Raw genomic sequence first — 19,287 nt, forward strand, 5'->3', positions numbered from 1 at the left:
GCATGTAAGCAATTGAATACTGGGACTGGAGGTGACCCTTAGAACAACAAACAGTATTAGGAGTCTATGTAGGAGGTGATCTAGTCCACCATGAGTTTAATTCATTCTGGAGGGTCTGAGTTCAGGGGTATTTTAAAGGATACCCGAGGTGACATGTGACATGATGATAGACAGGTGTATGTAAACTGCCAAGCACATACATAACTATGCTGTTCCCCCCCCCCCCTGCTCTGCATGAAAGAGTTAAACATCAGGTATGCAAGTGGGTCAGGAACTGGTTGGACTATAGAGTAACCCCCACTGATAAGGTATTACAACCATAAACCACTTTCCTGGCAGAAAATGGCTTCTGAGAGCAGGAAAAACATAAAAAGGGTCAATCATTCATAGATTTTAGCTCTGACATCCTTCAATGTACGTGTCATTCAACAGAGACAATGAAGCAGCAAAAACATAAAAAGCAGATTTAATTAGAAAAATAAAATAAAAAATATTTAAAAAAAGCCATTTTTAGGAAAAGTGGGGGTAGATGCAATTGTTTATCTCATCATATTATTTTCACCTCGAATATCCTGTAAGTACTATAACAGCAGACACGGATTGCACCTGCTACCCAGGCGATTTCCCCACTTCTCCTGTTTAGGTCAAAGCAGTTGTGTTATAAAAAAAAATGCGGGGTGGGAGGAGGAATGATGGTTTCTTTAAAGCATATAATAAAACATAATGGTCACATCTAGTAGCTGTTCTGCAACATCTGTGCAGTAGGATCAGAAGTGAAACAGAAGTTTCCATAAGGATTAGGAGGGGAGGCTGCCAGCTGGGAGATAGAACAAAGATCACCATCGGAAGGGCACAGGCTCACATTGCTCTGTTCAGCCTCCAAAAATATTTTGCAGAAATATTTCCCCCGAGCTGTCACTGCACCAGGATAACGGGCTCACAGAAACATCACTCATGAGCAGGAGGAAGTCCCATTAATAGGAATTCTATAAAGAAGAAGCAAAACACCTGCATGGATTAGGCTCCCACGGAAGCTGCCACTTCCCAACTCACAATCTGGATATTTGTTCCAGGGCAGAAAAGCTTAACGTAAACCTGTCACTTTTCTTCACCAAAAGTAAATAATATAGCTATATGTACTATGCATGGGCCTTCTTTCTCTAATATCAGAGGGGTAGGATTCCTGGAGTTACTGTCATGTATGGCAATGACCATAATGCTGGACCAGAAATAAGACCTCGGATAACCTCCACCCCCACCTTATCTGTAGGTGTTTTGTTTTTAATTGTCAGCTGAGTTATGAGGTTTTAGGCTGCACCACAACTGCAATGGGTTGGTTTTAGGTAAGCCAGGAATACAGGTAGTCCTCAGGTTACATTTGCCCAAGATACAAACGACCCACTGTTCCAAACACTGAGCTCGCCCACTGGTCTCATGTCCGCAAAGAGACTGCAGAGAGTTTCCTGGAGCGGCGTGAGACCCGATCAAAGGAAAGAGGGTGACTTGGTGGCAGGATGGGAGAAAGATTGGCAGAAGGATGCCTAGAAGGGCAGAAGGAGGCACAGAACACAGCAGCAGGAAAGTTGGAGAGAAGGAGGCAGAGGGAGACCACAGGAGGACAGGAGAGGGCACAGAAGTACAGGAGAGGGCACAAAGGAGAGACAGAAGGAGGTATGGTGAAAGGAGGAGACACAGGAACAGAAGAGAGCACTGAAGGACAGGTGTAAGCACAGAGGGGGAAAAGGACAGGAGGAGGCAGTCACAGAGGGGGCATGAAAGGAAAGCGGGGGCACAGGGGTAGAGGAGAGGGCACAGAATGACAGGGGAGGGCACAGAGGGGACACAGAAGGACACAAGAGTGCACAGAACTGGCACAGAAGTACAGGAGAGGGCACAATGGTGAGACAGAAGGAGGCATGGGGAGGGGAGGAGGCACAGAAGAACAGAAGAGAGCACTGTAAGGACAGGTGTAGGCACAGAGGGGGAAAAGAAGAAGGAAAGGAGGAGGCAGTCACAGAGAGGGCATGGAAGGACGGTGGGGGGGGGGGCACAGGGGGAGAGGAGAGGGCACAGAAGGACACAAGAGTCCACAGAACTGGCACAGAAGGACAGGGGAGGGCACAAAGGGGACACAGAAGGACATTGGGAGGTAGGCACAGAATGAGAGGCACAACGGAGACAGAGGGAGAGAGGAGGAGGCACAGAAGGACAGGAGGAGGCACGGGGGGGGGGGGGGGGGGGGGGGACTCAGAAGGACACGAGAGGGCACAGCTTCACAACTCAGTGATAAATTATTGTACACACCAGCAATACTTGGGAATGTATTACAGGGGCGTAGCAATAGGGGGTGCGGAGGTAGCGACCGCATCGGGGCCCTTGGGCCAGAGGGGCCCCGATGCGCCCTCCCTCAACTACAGTATTAGCTCTCTATTGGTCCTGTGCTCATAATAATCACTTCTATAGGTGCTTTGAATAGTGGTAATCATTAACAAACTGTTCCCCATCCCCTTCTTGCACCTCTGACACTGTAGTTGCCATTGGCAGGTTTTGGTGCGCCGTATCAATGGTTATGTATAGAGTGCTTGGGGGGCCCCATTGTAAAACTTGCATCGGGGCCCACAGCTCCTTAGCTACGCCACTGGTATTCATATGTTCTTTTATGTAAATAAGAGCAGTTACTGAAATTTTAATTTTGGGAATATAATCCCACTAAGCAACAGGAGAATTAAATGTTTGTTACCGCGGTTATAATTTCAGGTTATGCCATTAAGACTTAGACCCAGACCAGACGCGCTCATCATTAGCCCTCTTACCTTCCAGCCAGTTATGAATGCTTGGCACACACATTGTTTGGCTTGACATTACATTTATGCCTTTTGTAATTAGATAAATACACACAGCTGAACGGGTCACAGAGGCACAATGAGCCTCTTTAAAATGTTCTCCCTTTCAACAAAGAATACAGCGATTGTTTCAGACTGTGACGAGGGAAGATCAGACATCCAGTGTAACGTGATTCCTCAAACACGAGAAATTGTACGAGCTGAGAGGCCATTCATGTAGAAAGAAGCACCTCTGATGTGTTGGATGCACAATTGCTCAAGTGGCTGAGGGAGGTTTAGGGGGAGAACAAAGCCACTTATTTCCAGTGCTCAGCAACTTGTGTAGAGGAATGCAGAGACAGCCTGATTGGTGCTGGGGTCAGTCTTTCTTCTCCCCCCTTTACATCCACCGGCCTAGTAAAAACAGCACAGCATGTTCCAGCAGAGAAAAAACGCTACACTGGTTATGGGACTTTTTCCCCTCTGAAATGTAAAGGTGACTGGAGATTAAGAGCAGGCTTAAAAACCGGCTGCAGACTGCGCCTGGGCAACCAAAATTGTTATTCTAATGTATTTACACAGTGCCAGAAGGTCCCCCAGACTTGTGCAGACATAGAGTATCCTTTATACGCATGAGACACAAAGTAATATCTGCTGGGCAGCTCGCTTTCTAAGCTATCAGATGGTGTATTAAAAGTGAGTCTGAAGTGTTAAAACAAAAGAAACCCAGATACTTACCTGAGAAGAGGGAAGGCTCTGGGTGCTATAAAGCCTTTCCGTTCCTCTCTCGGGTCCTGCATTCCAGTGCTGGCTCACCCATTTAAATTCCCCGCCACGGAAGTCTTCGGGAGCCCTAGTGCTCCCAAAGACTGGCGGCTTCATACTGTGCATGCGTGAGAGAGGGTGCTCACGCATGCGCAGTACGGATCGGCCCGGCTTCTGGAGCACTCATGCTCCCGAAGACTTACGAAGCCTCCCGCAGCAGAACAGAGCAGTCTCCGTTCCATAGGTCAGAGACTGCTAACAGGGAGCCAGCGTTAGAATGAGGGGACCAGGAGAGGAGCAGGAGGGCTCTATAGGACCCAGAGCCTTACCTCTCCTTAGGGAAGTATCCGTTTTCTTTTTTGATTTACACTTCAGACTCCCTTTAAAGCAGTTCAGGGAGTTTCTTTGGGAACTTAGCACAGTCTTTTTTTTAATGAACCTCCCAATAAAAGAGGTTTGTAATGGAGTGTGCCATTGAAGGGGGGAGGGGGTTGGGGTGAGCCTCACTAATTACCTACAGGGTGCTGCTTCTCTGGCCCCTGGCCAATACTGGCATCCACAGACTACTTCTCCAGAGTCATCTCCATCTCTCTTGTTTGTCTATGAAGGTTATTATGGTAAAAGTTTTGGTATATAATTTTTATTCATGAACTTCCCTGTACGGAAGGTTCACAAAAGAGCATGCCATGGGGAGGGGGTTTCCTACTTGCCTACTGGGTGCTGTTCCTCTGGCCTCCAGCCCACATGGGATGCGTCATTTTCTCCACTCATCCATCTGCTAAATTTTGTAGTTCCCGCCAGTGTCTTGTGTATTGCTGGTACAGTAAAACGGCGCCTACCGATGAATCGCCACAATGATACGCCGTTCCCGCCAGTCAAGCCGCTCTGTCCCCACCCTGGCTCCCTCTCTCTGCCATCCCTTTGACGGCAGAGTTGTGTGAGCAGGTCAAGATCCGCTTTCATTGGCTCCTGGTGCTGTCAATCAATGTAGGCTATTGGGATTGGCTTACAGTGATGACAGGGCCAGGAGCCAATGAAATAGTCTCCTGACCGGCTCACACAGCTCTGCTGTCAGACTGACGGCAGAGCAAGTGAGTTGCAGTGGGATTGCGAGGCGATGATTATTGAAATCTATGTCCTGTCAGAGCTGCGCAGCCACAAGCAGGACGTAGATTTCAACCGTGCTGGCCCGGAATCGGTTAAAGTGTATCTCTGGTGTACATAAAAAAAATAAAATAAAAACACACAGATGTATGCCAATGCTTTAAAGTTAGTATGTCCCATCACTTTGCCTTTTTATTAAGATTCCCTGCAACCCCATATCAGCTGCATGTAACATGAGATGCCTTTTACTTTACATACTTTGAATCAACAGGATTGTTATATGTAAATTAGAGAATTTTGAGTCGGTGGAATCATAAACTGAGAAAACCGCCAAGCTATTTACTGTTGTAAATAGCTTGGCTTTTTTGTCCGGGGAGAGAGAGGAAGCGGGGCCAGGTGCTGGAAGTCAGGCAATGCAGACACTTCAGGACAGCATCGCGGGACAAGGCTTCTCGGGTAAATATAACTTTCTTTTCCTTGCAGACTGCCAGATTTTTGTATGTACAATGGAGGTCCTCTTTAAGAGGCAGAGACTGCTGGTACAGAAGAAGTTAAAATGAGTGTACTCGACCATTTGGTCAAATACATGTCTGTGAGCCCCCAGGAGGCTTTGGAAGCACTCATGTCCCCAAGCGCTTCCAAAGACGAGCGCGCTCTGTACTGCGCATGCGTGAGCGCGCTCATGCACATGCGCAGTACGGAGCCGCCAGTCTTGGAAGCACTCAGGTACACGAGTGCTTCCGAAGCTGCCTGAGGCGGCAAATTAAATGTGGGTGACGGAGGTGACCAGAGAGGGATCTATATATTGGTCGATCTGTCCATACATTGAGTGACGTATGACCACCTTAACAACGACATAGGAAAAAATAAATTTACAGTGCATTTGACTCTGGGACAAATGTACATTTTATACATATGCTTACATTTTTTTGTGATAGCGGCCCTTTAAGAGGATCACAGCACTTGTGCCCAGGCTTAGCCGAGGCAGCTGTCAGGCTCCCTGTTAAGTATTTCTCAGTAGTTGTGTATTTACAGCAGACACTTAGAAGCACTCTTGTGCTATTGTACGGTGGAATGCGGTAATAGACCTTTCTGTGTTACAAATATCCATCATTCTGAACACACACCCATAAGTTATTTGGTTAACATCGAAGACCTTAAATCATTTGTGACAGTGAGGGCTGCTGAAAACACCATCCAGATGCGGGACTGATGGGACTGTTTAGCTTTTCACATATCTCATTCTGGATCAAAGTGTTGTGGTAGAAAAATGTTATACATTGAGGCCATCAATTTTCAGAGTCGGATGCCTTCCTTACCCTTGCATCGCATTCATGGGGATAGGACATGCACAGCACAAGCTGCTATCACTGATCTCCTCACACTGCTGCTGCTCCAGCAAATGTTTACCCAGAACTTAATGAACAGTCAAAGAAATGGGACTGAAAAGGTCACTTGTACAGTTGTAAACTCTCTGGCGTCAGATCGGATTTCCACGCAGACTATCCCTTTGTACAAGGAGTCAATAGATGGTGGCAGTGGCCATGCAGAATACAGCTGTCGGTCCTTGACCTTCGCTCCAATGAAACATGAAGCCTTCACACGTGAAATCAGAGGGCATAACCTATTTGCTGAGTGGATATGCAAGGGTAACCAGATGGGCAGGAACATTCTGACCACCATGAGTAAATACAGTTCAACAGGTGCGCAAAAAAATGTAACGTTCTCCCAGAGTAAAATGCTAAAAATTACTTTTCTCCTATGCTGCTGTCACTTATGGTAGATAGTGGAGAGCTCAGAACTGACTGAGGTTTTAGACGAGCCCATCTTCACATGGGAGATTCTGAGGGGTTTCTTTATTTTCAAGTACAGTGCCAAAATAGTGTGCAAAGTGTGCAAAGACGTAGAGGGAGCGACATGCATCTTTGTATAGATCCTTCCCAGGGAGTGCTTTTGCAAAGAATAAATGAAATACTGAGAATCCTCCATGAGGAGATGGAAGAGTCAAAACCTGTCAATTCCGTCAGATTTCTACAACTGTAAGTGACAGCAGCATAAGAAAAATCATTTACAGCTCATTTTACTCTGGAAGAAACATACTCCCCATGTATATGTGTTTACATGTATTAATTTTTACTTTTTTTATGTTAGTGGTCCTTTAAGGTAGACTTACAATGGTCGATATGGCTAAAAGATAGATCCGTCTCCAATCATTATCCAATGCAGTCTCCATATTCATCCTTCTGCAGAGCGAATTGGCAGATTTTGTTTACAGAGTGCAGAAGGATCTTCTTGCATGACTGGTAAACATCTGATGTCTGAGATCTACAAGTCAGCATTTTTTTCCTTGTTGAGACTGATTATTAATAGGCATATAAGACTGACATTTTTAGCAAGAAACTTTACAGAATACACTGAACAAGTCACGTCATTACCTGCCTCTCAACTGGGAAAAAGAATCTAATTTCCCCAATTGCAGTCCAGAGCCAATCTCCAGTGAAGGCCAGTTAATGTGCCCACATATATGATCTTTGGCATTGATATCCAGCGTTGTCGTAATGATCAAATTTAGCAGCGCTCAATGCCACAACATGGCCGCCATGAGATGAGGTATATGGAGTACAGGTGCCCCGGGCAGTGGAGAGAAAAAACCAGAGGAAGAGTGTGGCGCATAGGTGATCCCAATTACCACGGAAATCCATGTGCAGTGTTTGGGCAAGTAATAGATCCATCTTTGATCAGATTTGATCAAAGAGGGAACTTCCAGATGGTCTATCTGGTGGCCATCAAGTAAGGAATGGCCACTTTAATCTAACTGTATGTTCTTGGTTTAAATGAAGACACTGGAGCACCGGAAGGAATCTCACACAGATATGGGGACAATATGTAATATTGCATGAATACAGTGCATTGGCCTGAATTAGGGCCAGATTTACCATAAGCCACTGTAGGCATGTGCTTGCAGGCACCTAATGATGGAAAGGCAGCTCACTCTCCTCTCCAAGTGTCCCTCTCCTGCCTTACCTATACAGAGCCCTGAGCGGAGCGTAAATGAGTGGTGTCATGGACATATTATTGACTAGGTATTGAATAAGATTCTTTACCTCATAGGTTATTGATTAAATCTAGAATTGATTGATTAGACCCCCCCCCCCCAAACAGTCACTGCTCATATCTCTCAATATATATATTGCCTTATACTGCTTATTCTCGTGTTCAATATGCTGCAATTAATTTAGCTGTCAGTGGAAAAGCCCAGCTCTATCCCAACACTGGGACAGAAGACAAAATATAATCAGCATTGAAGGTCAAGACATTGTGTGAGGCCTAGACATCACAAGACACTGAGCTCATCGGATTACATCATATTTAAATATGTACACCCCTAACACACCTTTTAATAATTATGTACACCCTCTACTAACCATAACACTCCCTCAAATGAATAAACATTAATTGTTACGTCATGCAATCTATAAAATCAAGGGCTGCGTCACAAGACACTTGTTAATTATGAATCTTATAGATATGGTCTCCGTGTCTCTGTGATTCAAGGTTTCTAAATGCATGCATGGAAACAGATTAACATTAATCTGGAGCACCTGGATAAATCCATCAAGGCGGTGTGTTCCCACTGTATTAGTGGTTACTCACCTAGGCCTCAGCATTCCACTGACCAGATCTCCCAGGGGCACCTCTAGCTACCTAATATTTGGGGGAGGGCACCTCTAGGTACTTAAAGAGAATCTGTATTGTTAAAATCGCACAAAAGTAAACATACCAGTGTGTTAGGGGACATCTCCTATTACCTTCTGTCACAATTTCGCCGCTCCCCGCCGCATTAAAAGTAGTCAAAAACAGTTTTAAAAAGTTTGTTTATAAACAAACAAAATGGCCACCAAAACAGGAAGTAGATTGATGTACAATATGTCCACACATAGAAAATACATCCATACACAAGCTTTCCTTTTGAATCTCAAAAGATCATTTGTGTGTTTACCTTCTGTCCCCTTCTTCTCTCATGCACTGAACATTACAGGCTTCCTGCAGACAGCTCTGCCTGTGCCTGTGTTTGTAATTCCTCAGTATGTGTCAGCCAGCTACTTTCACAGCCTAACAGAGGAGGATTTTTATCCAGCACTCTTCTATCACTGATAAGATAGCAGGGAAGCTGCTGGCTTATGTAAATAAAACACACACTGGAGTGTGCATAGAGGAACAGACCAGCACGGAAGAGTTGGCAGCCTTCCAGACACAGGCCGACAAGTCTGACAGGGGAAAGATACATTGATTTATTACAGAGACCATGATAGTACAAAGTGCTGCAGTGAGCCAGAACAGATTAGAATAGGTTTAGGAACTTGTAGGATGGTAGAAAAAACGTTGTAATTTTTGTTACAGAGTCACTTTAATACTGAGAATAGCTCTGGCTTATACTAAGGGGCACCTGTAGTTACAGTACTTATGACGAGCAAGGGAAGTAAGGGAGAATTGACAGCTGGGCCAGCCAGCATAATTGCAGTGCGGTTCGGCAGTTCTTTTCAGGTTCATGGAGGGTAAAGTCTAGGGTGCCAGGACATCTATGCCTTTAGGCTCCTACGATGTAAATCTGGGCCTGCTTGGATATAAACCTGAGACTCTTAGCATTGCAAGGAAAAAAAAGCTTATGCCTTATACACAATATTCAATCATTGTACCAGGCAGAAATTATGTTGCCTATCGAATGACGCCATTGAATTTAAAGGGCAGTATCAGTTTATTTCTCGATCAGAAGGGGATCGGACTGGCTTGATATTTTTGACCTAAATGATCATCACCCCATGTGCACCGCCGATCCATAAACACTATGCACTATAGTGTAGCATTTTATTATGATTCAATATTTGATCAAAAATCAACTGGAAAAAACAAGGCTGTGGAGTCTGAGTCGAGGAGTCAGAGCAATTTTGGGTCCCTGGCGTGAGAGGATTCAAAAACTGAGGATTCAGCGTCGGGAGTCGGATGATTTTTGTACCAAATCCACAGCCCTGGTAAGTATTAGACTAAGGAGCCGCAGCAATTTTGGGTACCTGGTGTCAGAGTTGGAGTTGGATGATTTTTGTACCGACTCCACAGCCCTAGGAAAAACAATCAAAAGTGGGAAAAAAAAACCAAAGACGTGTATATGCTGAATTCCTTTTATAGCCGATCAATGTCAAATGGGTAGCTCGCTGGAGATAAAAATCTGCCTATGCATCAGATTGCTTGTACGCACCTTATCGTGTTACCCCACTACGTGACATCAGATCTCAGGCCCCAGTCAGCTGACCTCACACATGAGCAGAATCAGCTCACAGTCTGCCAGTATGTGGGTGGCTCTCATGACGGCAAATCATTTTCAACAACTGAAGCCAACAAATTTTTTTTTCTTGACTGCAGATGTTAAACAGGCATGGATGGGAAAAGGGGAAGAGTGAGAAGGACGAGTTACGAAACTTAATTTCTGAGCAAACAGCATGTGTATATTTTCCGTACCTTTGTCCATAGGGAGAATAAATCAGAGATGCCTTCAGCACTCATTCTAAACTTTCCTTATCTAAAAGCCAATAATGATAAGAGGAGGGAGTTTCTTATGCAAATAATTACCGTACTCGAGTTCATCAAATATAAATGGGTTGGTGGAAAACAATCGCTGAACACCTGAATTCATCTGAAAATTGATGAAGGCTTTGAATGATGGGAGTGTGGTGTGCGTGTGTGGGGGTGGGCTAAGCTCAAATGTTTTGGCAATACTTTAACAGGTTTAAAGTGGGCCTGAACTCTTGCACAGGACAGAAGGAAAGCATAGAGAAATGCATCCTGTATGTAATTAGAGAGTTTAGCCTAATTCCCCCTCATCTGTGACTTAGCACAAGTTTTAATTTGATCCCTTAGCTGTGTCAGCTGACTGCCTCGGCATAGAGCTCGTTGGTAAACACAGGATCTTAACAATATGTCTACTTCCATGAAAGCAGGAAGTAGAAAAACTGCATATTTATTGTAGGATTTGTATCAGCTGTAACAAAAATGTTTTTCTTGAAAGGTTATTCGGCTGTAGCTTATCTTTTAGAGCTAAGATGAAGTTCTGGTCCGCTTTAAAACCCTGCTCTTCCTTAAAGTACTGTAACTGCATGACCAAAAGTTTCAAAAACAGATGCATTGCTTTTGGGATGTATAGTTATTGGCTAGTGGTGGCAGTCTTTTAATCACCCATCTGTTCAAGCATAAAAAAGGGGTGTGAACGTACTTCGGGGGAAGGATTGTTGTAGCAGTTACAAAGAGCATTATGGGAAGTAAAGCTGGGGGTTGAAGACGAGGCGTGGCCTGCCCCTTATATCCTCCCTTCTGTCATTCCTTGTGGGAGGGAGGCCTGGTGCAGGGATAGTTAGGTAGTCATGCGAGTCTTAGAACAGAGGACCCCATAGGTACAGCAGGTTGTTTGCGCTTTAAATGAAACCTATCAAAACGTCAGCCCTCTCTAGCTACATGGACAAGTTATGCTGTCAATTCTTCCAGCTGGCCTTCTTCACTTCCTGCCCAGTCCTGTGACAAGGCAAAATTCAAAAAGTAGAGTGCCCTCTACTGTTTGAACTTTGGCTTGCCATAGGACAGGACAGGAAGTGAAGAGGACATGGAGGATGCCGGAAGAAGTGACAGCACGGACCCCGGGACCCACGCTGGTAGACAGGTGAGATTATTGTTCCTGGCTGTGGGAGCCCAAATGGGTGGAGGCCTGAGGTCGGCAAGGCAGGTGGTGGCGCCTCCACAGGTTTTGAATCTATTTCATGCTGTAATCGGTTCAAAATCTGTGTGCAGTGTATGGGCAGCCGAAAGATCACTCTATAACCAGATTCGATCTGAGAGGGATATATCTGTTGGTCGATCTGGTGGCTATCGAGCAGTGTATGGCTACCTTAAGATGGACGATTGAGACAACTGATGCCAGAAAGATCAGCAGGAAAGCCAGGCAACTGGTATGGTTTTTTTTTCTTTGTTTTTTTTTTAGATATCTCACTGTTGTCTTTTATATTTAAACATTTCCAAAGTAGGTTGAATGTTTTACTGTCTCTAATCAGTGTCAGGCTATTAAGTGTCCCAGAGTTAGAAAAAGGTCAATAGTTCATGTACAGTATTTTATCTCTCCCTGCCCTCAGAAGTTATATTCTGTGAAGAAAACTTTTATTGCTGTAAATTGGTTATCAGTGAAGTTTACTATATTCCCGACAAGGTACCCACAAGACAGAAGCTGTCACTTCCATGCCTAGAAATTAACTCTTTCAGGCAGCAAAATAAAACAAGTAAAACAGCCTGGTTATTAATAGGTTTTGTTCAGTACATAGACGTTTATCTCCACATTCTTTGCTTGTAGAACACGGGGCTTGTATCTGCATCCATGTAGCATGCGCCAGTGCGTGCAAATATTTAGCAAGGTTGACAATGGTTAAACCAGAAACTATCCAATTACCAGGTGTCACTGCATATTAGTAGAGGCTTCCTCCCCTGGTGCAGTGGTCTTTGACGAGCCCCTCGAGCAAAGGGTAAATGTTTAAACCGGTCTCCATTAAAAAAAAAAAATCCCTCAAAAAACAGGCAGTGGATAAAAGGAAGACTGGAGATTTATTGCCAGCTGGGTAATAATCAACTGCTACTCGTTCTTAGAATTTCTGATCAAAGTCTTAATAAACTTGCTACACTCTATAAGCCTTCTGCACAGGAAGTTCATGCCCCTTACAAGTGTTCACAGGCAAACAAAACACTTGCCAAACCATCTCAGTGTTACAAAGGACTTTGTTAATTTATGGGGGCCCCACAGGCATTAACACTTTCATTCGCCACCGTAGCTCTTCAATAGAGCCTACAAATATTTGTCTCTCCCTTTTATCCGGCTTAGGTTTGAGACTGAAAAATTATCTGGATGTAATGTCCAGTGAAGTATCCACACATCTGCTGGGGACTGGCCACTCAATCTTTTTCTCCCCCTGTAATGTTTCTTGAAGGCACTTTCACAGCTAACATCTAAGCCACCGACTACGATGGAGAGCTCATTTATCAAGTCTTTACCGCCAGGGTTGACAGTGTTTCTTTAGAGTCAACATGAAAAGGGACAAAGCTCTTTAATGAGGTCAGTCCACCCAAAAATTGTATATCAGTCTTTTGGAGATAAATGATGGCAGGTTGATTAAGAAAAAAAATCTTTTTAGGTCTCTGGGGACTCTGCTGATGAGATTTTACCACCAGAAAGCCCATCATCTCTGATCACCTGCCACACAAAATTACAAAAGGTTTCACATGCTCACTGTTCAAGTTTTCATTAACTATACATTACGGAAATTACAGCTCGAGGGTTGAGGTTAGTGGCAGCTGCCAAATCAGTTTACAACTAGCAGAAGGAAGGAAGCTCATAGTGAGGGGCTGCTTACTGATGTAGTCTTTATCTACTGCTATAGATATCTCATTATAAAAACGGTCACCGATTGAAGTGGAATATAACCCAGCACTTCTTTGCTCTAAAAAATTATTTACAGCATATTATATGCAACCAGCATTCGAAGGGTTACACACAGAGCTTGAAAGTTCAGTGCATTGAAACCTGGACACATCGGAAGTTGTAGATAATGTTATCTTGTGTTTACTTAAATGTATCAAGTGAAGAATGATTGTGCAGAAGCTCCTGGAGACAGAGAGACACTGAAAGCATGTCTGCCTTCAACACACAATGAATAAAACCAGTTATTAATAAAATGCAAAAAACTGTACTTTTGGGAACCTATAATTTCTAAATGAATAATACTTATGCAAAAATGCAAATATGATAACCATATGGCATATAAAAAGTAGGAAAACATGTTTTTATTGAATATTATGTGAGGGTTTTAAACCGCTTTAAGGAAAGACAGTAAAGGTGGCCATACATCTATCGACTTGGCGGGCGATCGACAATCGTTGCTGCTAAGAATATGCTGGATCAATGATGTGACCAATTTTGGGCCGAAATTGGTTGCATGTATCGATCGGACGTGCTGCAAGATGTTGGCCCGTCGTGATCGATCGGGTGCATGGCAGTAACGGCAAGCGATATCAGGAAACACCTGGCGTTGTCCACACTAATGTCAAATCAACCGCCCTTGTGCACTGTACTTTACCTGTCCATGTCCGACACAATCCGCATGGCCGCATGTGTGGCATTACACACCGGCAACTATGTGGAGCTCGTGTATGCGGATTACGGATGGAGGCCGGAGCCAGCAACAGACATGAACAGGTAAAGTACAGTGCATGGGGGTTGGGGTGTACATTTGATATTAGAGTTGACAGAGGCGGCAGATGCAGCATCACAAGGCCGATTCCTGATTGATTTCAGCATGAACTCAATCAGGAATCGGCCTGCATTGTATGGGCAGCCAACACATGTCTCTCTGAACAGTTTCGATCAGAGAGCAATTTGTCTCTTGGTCGAATCTGCCCATCATTGCTAAATGTATGGCTACCTTAAGGCTACCTGCACATTATACTAGACTTGCCCCTGAACAGCTGTCTTGCCCGAGACAGTAGCATGTTTACAGGACATCCCTGTAGCAACATTTTTATGGGGCCATCAGATCTAGGCACTCTTGTGCATTGCCACCTCCCTCAACCTTATGGATATGAGTAGACTGGGCAATTTACATTTGCATGCAATGTACACTGTGTATAGTCCAAGGGCACTGAGACAAAGTCAGAGGGTGGTATAAAAAAGTGAACTCATCAAGTACCACCTGGGCCCCCTCCTCTCTAGGGCCCCATCTATGGCCATTGCTATGCCCCTGCAAAAGCTACATACTTTTTTGCAATGATTGTTACCAAAATGATCATTGGTGATTGACAATGAGAATTGGACAAATGCTTCTCTACAGACACAGCCTTGAGAAATCCTGATGGGAGGGGTGAAACATGTAGGAGTGGAGAAGGAGACACCATTCTGTCTGAAGGCCAATGGAGAAAGCCTTGTGGGAAAAGCGAAAAATGTAGGTGTGGAGAAGGAGGTACCGTTCTGTCTGTAGGGGAGCGCCCCCCAAAGTCCCAAAAGTTGCCACGGTTCCATGTGACCTTCAGAGAATGTCGGCTGCACTTCATTTAAGTGGCCTGCAGCGGGTGGACGAGGAGCTCAGCATGTATGGCTGACAGCAGGTCCATGCAACTGACACTTGATATAACTGGCACAGCTGGAGTTATCTGGCACTACAGATTGTCAATGAGATGCAAATAATTCTCAGGTGATGCAGGATTATGCAAATTCTGCAGGGAGCTTGAAAACAGACTAATCGAGTCCGGCAAGGCAGAATTCATCTGGACCATTTTCAAACCTGCATACATTTGCATACAAAATTTGCATAAATCTTGCATCAACCTGATGCTATTTGCATCTCATTGACCATCCCTATCCGGCAGAGTAAGTGACATCTAACTAGGACTTCTTGGAGTGTTGGGCTTTATATCCCTGACTGGGGTATAGTGAGGGCAATATATGTGCTCCACTAGGCACCAGGGCTTTGGCATATGGAGGGCGCTGTACAGATGCATGTGTGCTGGGTGCAAGCAATGCAAGGGATTGGTCCACCATGGGCTAGGGAGAAGAATTTTCAGACAAGAGGCTGGTGCTGTTTAAATGGTAGAGTTGGTGCCACCACGGAAAAGCATAGACTTGTGGCTACTTGGCATGGGATTTGTGTACGCCAAGTATAAATATACTTTATCTTTTTTCTTAAATACACCTCTATTGTGCGCCTTGTCATTATATTTGACATTATTAACAAATCAATCACATATTACGCTTTGTACTTCATTTTTTGCATTTAACCATTGAAACTTTTTTTTTTAAATAATCTAACTGTTCAGCTGCAAGGTGTTAAAGGTATGTAGCCTTAATGACACATGGAAGAGTGTGAAGTCTTAATTATTATAAATGGTTAAGCTCTGTACAAGAGCTACAGAGCAGCAGCAGCACACAGTAGGTATGCAGCTCAATAAACACCACTTTGACATGCCTGCAAGCAAAAGATGTACTCAAGATATCTCATTCAGCAGGAGAGTAACAGCGCATAATTCACCATAATCACTTAATCTGAATGCAAGAGCACACGGTTTTGGATAATAAACAGTTTCTAGTTCCATAATGGTTCCTACAAAATCTGCAGTTAAAAGTCAATGTACAGCAGCCTTTCGCTATTATGACAATGCTTAAAGCAAGTGAAAGTTACTTGGAAAAAGCCTAAGTAAGTAAACTTTTCCCCGACCCTGGGTATCCTTTAAGAGAGACTTTAATATAGGTGTAGTACTAATGCTACATAGGACTTTACTGGAGTCTCATATTTTTATTTGCAATTTAAGAGATGAACTTCTAAAACCGTTTCCTCTTTGGAAGACTTCATCCCACATCTGCAGCGTTCCCCAGCAGGCGAGTCACATGGGGAAACGCTGCCTATGTGGCCATTGACTTGCCCTCCAGATTGCACGCCACTGCAAATCTGGATGGCTAGCTGCAGATTTCTGCAGCACGCACGTGAATCCCAAGCCGTGCGCGATTTGGATGCGTGCTCGCATCACTTCCACGTGCTGGTGTGCCCTCTGCAAGACACAGGCTAGTGGAAATTAGACCACCGGATTCTAAACAGCAGTCATGTCAGTTTGATCTGCTTCATTCATCTGTAAAACAAACCAAAATTGCTAATGTTTGAACTTTACAGCCCTATCTTGTTATCAGCAGTGTTTACTGTGGCAAAAAGAAGTGTCTTGGCTTCTGCTTACTTTTCAGGAGAGCTGGGGAGGTCCAGGAGTGAATTCCCCTGAACAGAATTTGTCTACACCAAAAAGGGCACAACTAGATCTAACACTCAAGAAGTTTTGTTGATTTTACAGAGACTCACAGAGACCTGACAGTGAAGAACAGAAGTTTCTCTGGAGCTTGACATGTGTAAACCATAGACGTGATTAAAACAACCTGTATCTGTAAGGAAAGTTTAGAAGTAATATTTGTTTGTAACAAAGTTGATGATTTCAGTTACTCTTTAAAATACTAAAATGAAAAACATTATGAGGCTGATTTATGCAAATTGGAGCAAAATTAGGCATTTGGCCTGAAGAGCTAGGGCTGGTTCACATGGGCGTTTTTGGGGTGTTTAATGCGGCGTTTCAGATGGGGCGTTTTTTGGGATCTACTGCCGTCCCATTCAAATGAATGGGAGCGTTTAGAGCTGGCTTTTGCAGGCTTTCATGAAAACCTGGCGGTAGATCCCGGAGTTGCATCTACTCTCGAAAGCAACATGTTGCTTTCAGAGGCGGCAAACGCCAGGAAACAATAGCGCTAGCTTTGACAACTCATCCCCAATATACTGCACCAATACCTACTGCATTCACCAATTTATCCCTGCCCTCAAATCCATGAAGCCTTGTAAACCAGTGTGGGTCATAAGGTGGCCTTAGGTGCCATCTAGTATAGCAGCAAGGGCAAGAGAATGTTAGGGAGTACTGGAATGTGTTGCATGATGCTACCAGGAGCCAATCATGTCTTGACAAAAAAAACACAATAGGGTATATAAAATAAAGTAGAGTGAGGCCGCTCATTACAGCTAATGAAGGAGACTAGATGCAAGCCTCAAAAAAGATTGGTCATCCTCTCAAAAATACATACATTCATTTATACGAATGGTGCTACTTCATTCCTCTTTGGAGAATTACACAAATTTCAAGGTATCCAGGACACATGTAAGCCTGCTAAAGGAGGCAAGACCACACAACATGGGGCAAGACTGCGCTGCACGAGGAAAGACCGCACTGAACAAGGCAAGACCGCACTGAACAAAGCAAGACCGCTCTGCATGAGACAACACGGGGCTGAACAAGGCAAGACCACTCAGCACATGACAAGACCGTGCTGCATGAGGCAACACCGCGCTGAACTTGGCATGCCTTCCTACAACTTAAGAATGAATCAAGAGTAATAAGTCTCCCTCCGACAATGATACCTTGCTCAGAACGGATCATCACTTGTATCTACGCCATGATTACCATTCATTTTTACTGTTTTTACAGTTGTGAAACCTGGATGGTGACAAAACAAGAGTGCTGTATCTGGAAATCCATCTCTTTGAAGAAAACTGGCAAAGCATGTATCAAGCCATATAACAGAAAACAGGGGTGTACTTACAGTGAGGCTCATAGGTAGGTGGTGGATCTCCACAGGGGACGCACTCCATGTCCTGAAAGCCACCAAGTTTTGTCTTTCTATAATACCTGTAATATAAAGTTTCTAATGTTAATCTGTTCAGTTTAAAGAGATGCTGTGTTTTTGAGATTTAAGAGTGGTTTTAAACTGTGAAATTTAACTGTCTATACTGTATATAGCTATAGATATAGGCTCCCAAAATTGTTATTTTTATTTTAATAGCAGTACTGTTTTTCTGTAGTGCAATGGTAAATATTGTCTGCCCTTCCCACCCCATTCTGCCAAGAAGAGGTTGGATAGGGTGACCAAAAGAGACACCATGGAGAAAAAAACTGGAGAGGCCACTGGAGATGCATTTCTCATGCAGGCTTTATTTATTTCTGGCACTGCCTTTGGCCTGAGGAAGTGGGCAGAGACCCACAAAACGTGTTGCCTAGTGCTCAATAAAATTAGTTTATTCCATATACGAAGGAATTTGTCATCATTCAGGTAAGCCACCACAACCTTTTTCTGTTTTAGCGGGGTTTTTTTTTACAATATTCGTTTAAAGATTATTTAGTCAGTGTTTGCCCATTGTAAAACCTTTTCTCTCCCTGATTTACATTCTGAAATGTATCACTGGTGGCGACATCTTTAGTTCTGCCAGGTGACCTATACGGAATGTTCATTTACAGAGAGTCGTATGCAGAGGAAGATATTGCTTGCTTGGCAGTTAGACAAAATGTCCCACAATGCAACGAGGTTCACAGACAGCAAACTGTCAGGCCCATGGTCCTGAAATCCCACTGTGGGAGGGGTTTCACCACAACATCAGCCACACATAACCCCCTGATGACCTATTTGAGAAAAGGTGAAGATTTCTCGTGGGGACGGGAGTAGCAGCTACGGATTGGGATGAAGTTAAAAAAAATTTTATCCCATGGTGGCCAAATGGTTGATCTAACTAGGTTATATTGTGCAGACGCCTGCCACAGCCACTGATAACCTTTTACAGAGTTGTTCCTTTTTTCAGGACTTGGCCGGCCAGCTCTGGTCAGGTCTCATTCTGGTCGGCCTAAGTGTGATAATTATTTTGAAGTTTTGCGTTTATTGGCCGCAGTAGCTGGCCACTTCTCACACTGGCCGTCCAGATACCGAAGTGGCCAGACTTTGGGGTCTCTCTCCCCCCCCCCCTCCCCCCAAGCTATAGATTTGAGGGATTTTGTATGTGGAAAGTCTTTCTGGAATCGTTTTTTTTAGTCCACTACATTAATCACGTTGGTTTTGGGGTCTCCACAGTTGGATACAAGTTGGACTAATAATTATGTGTAATTAAGAGCTATAGGTGCACTACAAATCAGCTGGACACACACCTAGCTTACAAAACCAACAATACAT

The 19,287-nt window shown here is 44.1% G+C and overlaps 1 protein-coding gene across 2 annotated transcripts in view; it reads right to left on the reverse strand.

Annotated features, from left to right (window-relative positions):
• TNFRSF19 (TNF receptor superfamily member 19) overlaps window positions 1-19,287 on the reverse strand; it is a 106,571-nt gene that overhangs the window by 28,036 nt on the left and 59,248 nt on the right. For both annotated transcript variants that reach the window (XM_068266944.1, XM_068266945.1), the window contains exon 5: window positions 17,893-17,978. In XM_068266944.1, coding sequence (XP_068123045.1) covers window positions 17,893-17,978 — 86 coding nt within the window. The remainder of the gene's footprint in view (window positions 1-17,892; window positions 17,979-19,287) is intronic.

The sequence above is a fragment of the Hyperolius riggenbachi genome, chromosome 2, assembly GCF_040937935.1.
Source record: "Hyperolius riggenbachi isolate aHypRig1 chromosome 2, aHypRig1.pri, whole genome shotgun sequence".
Lineage (NCBI taxonomy): Eukaryota > Metazoa > Chordata > Amphibia > Anura > Hyperoliidae > Hyperolius > Hyperolius riggenbachi.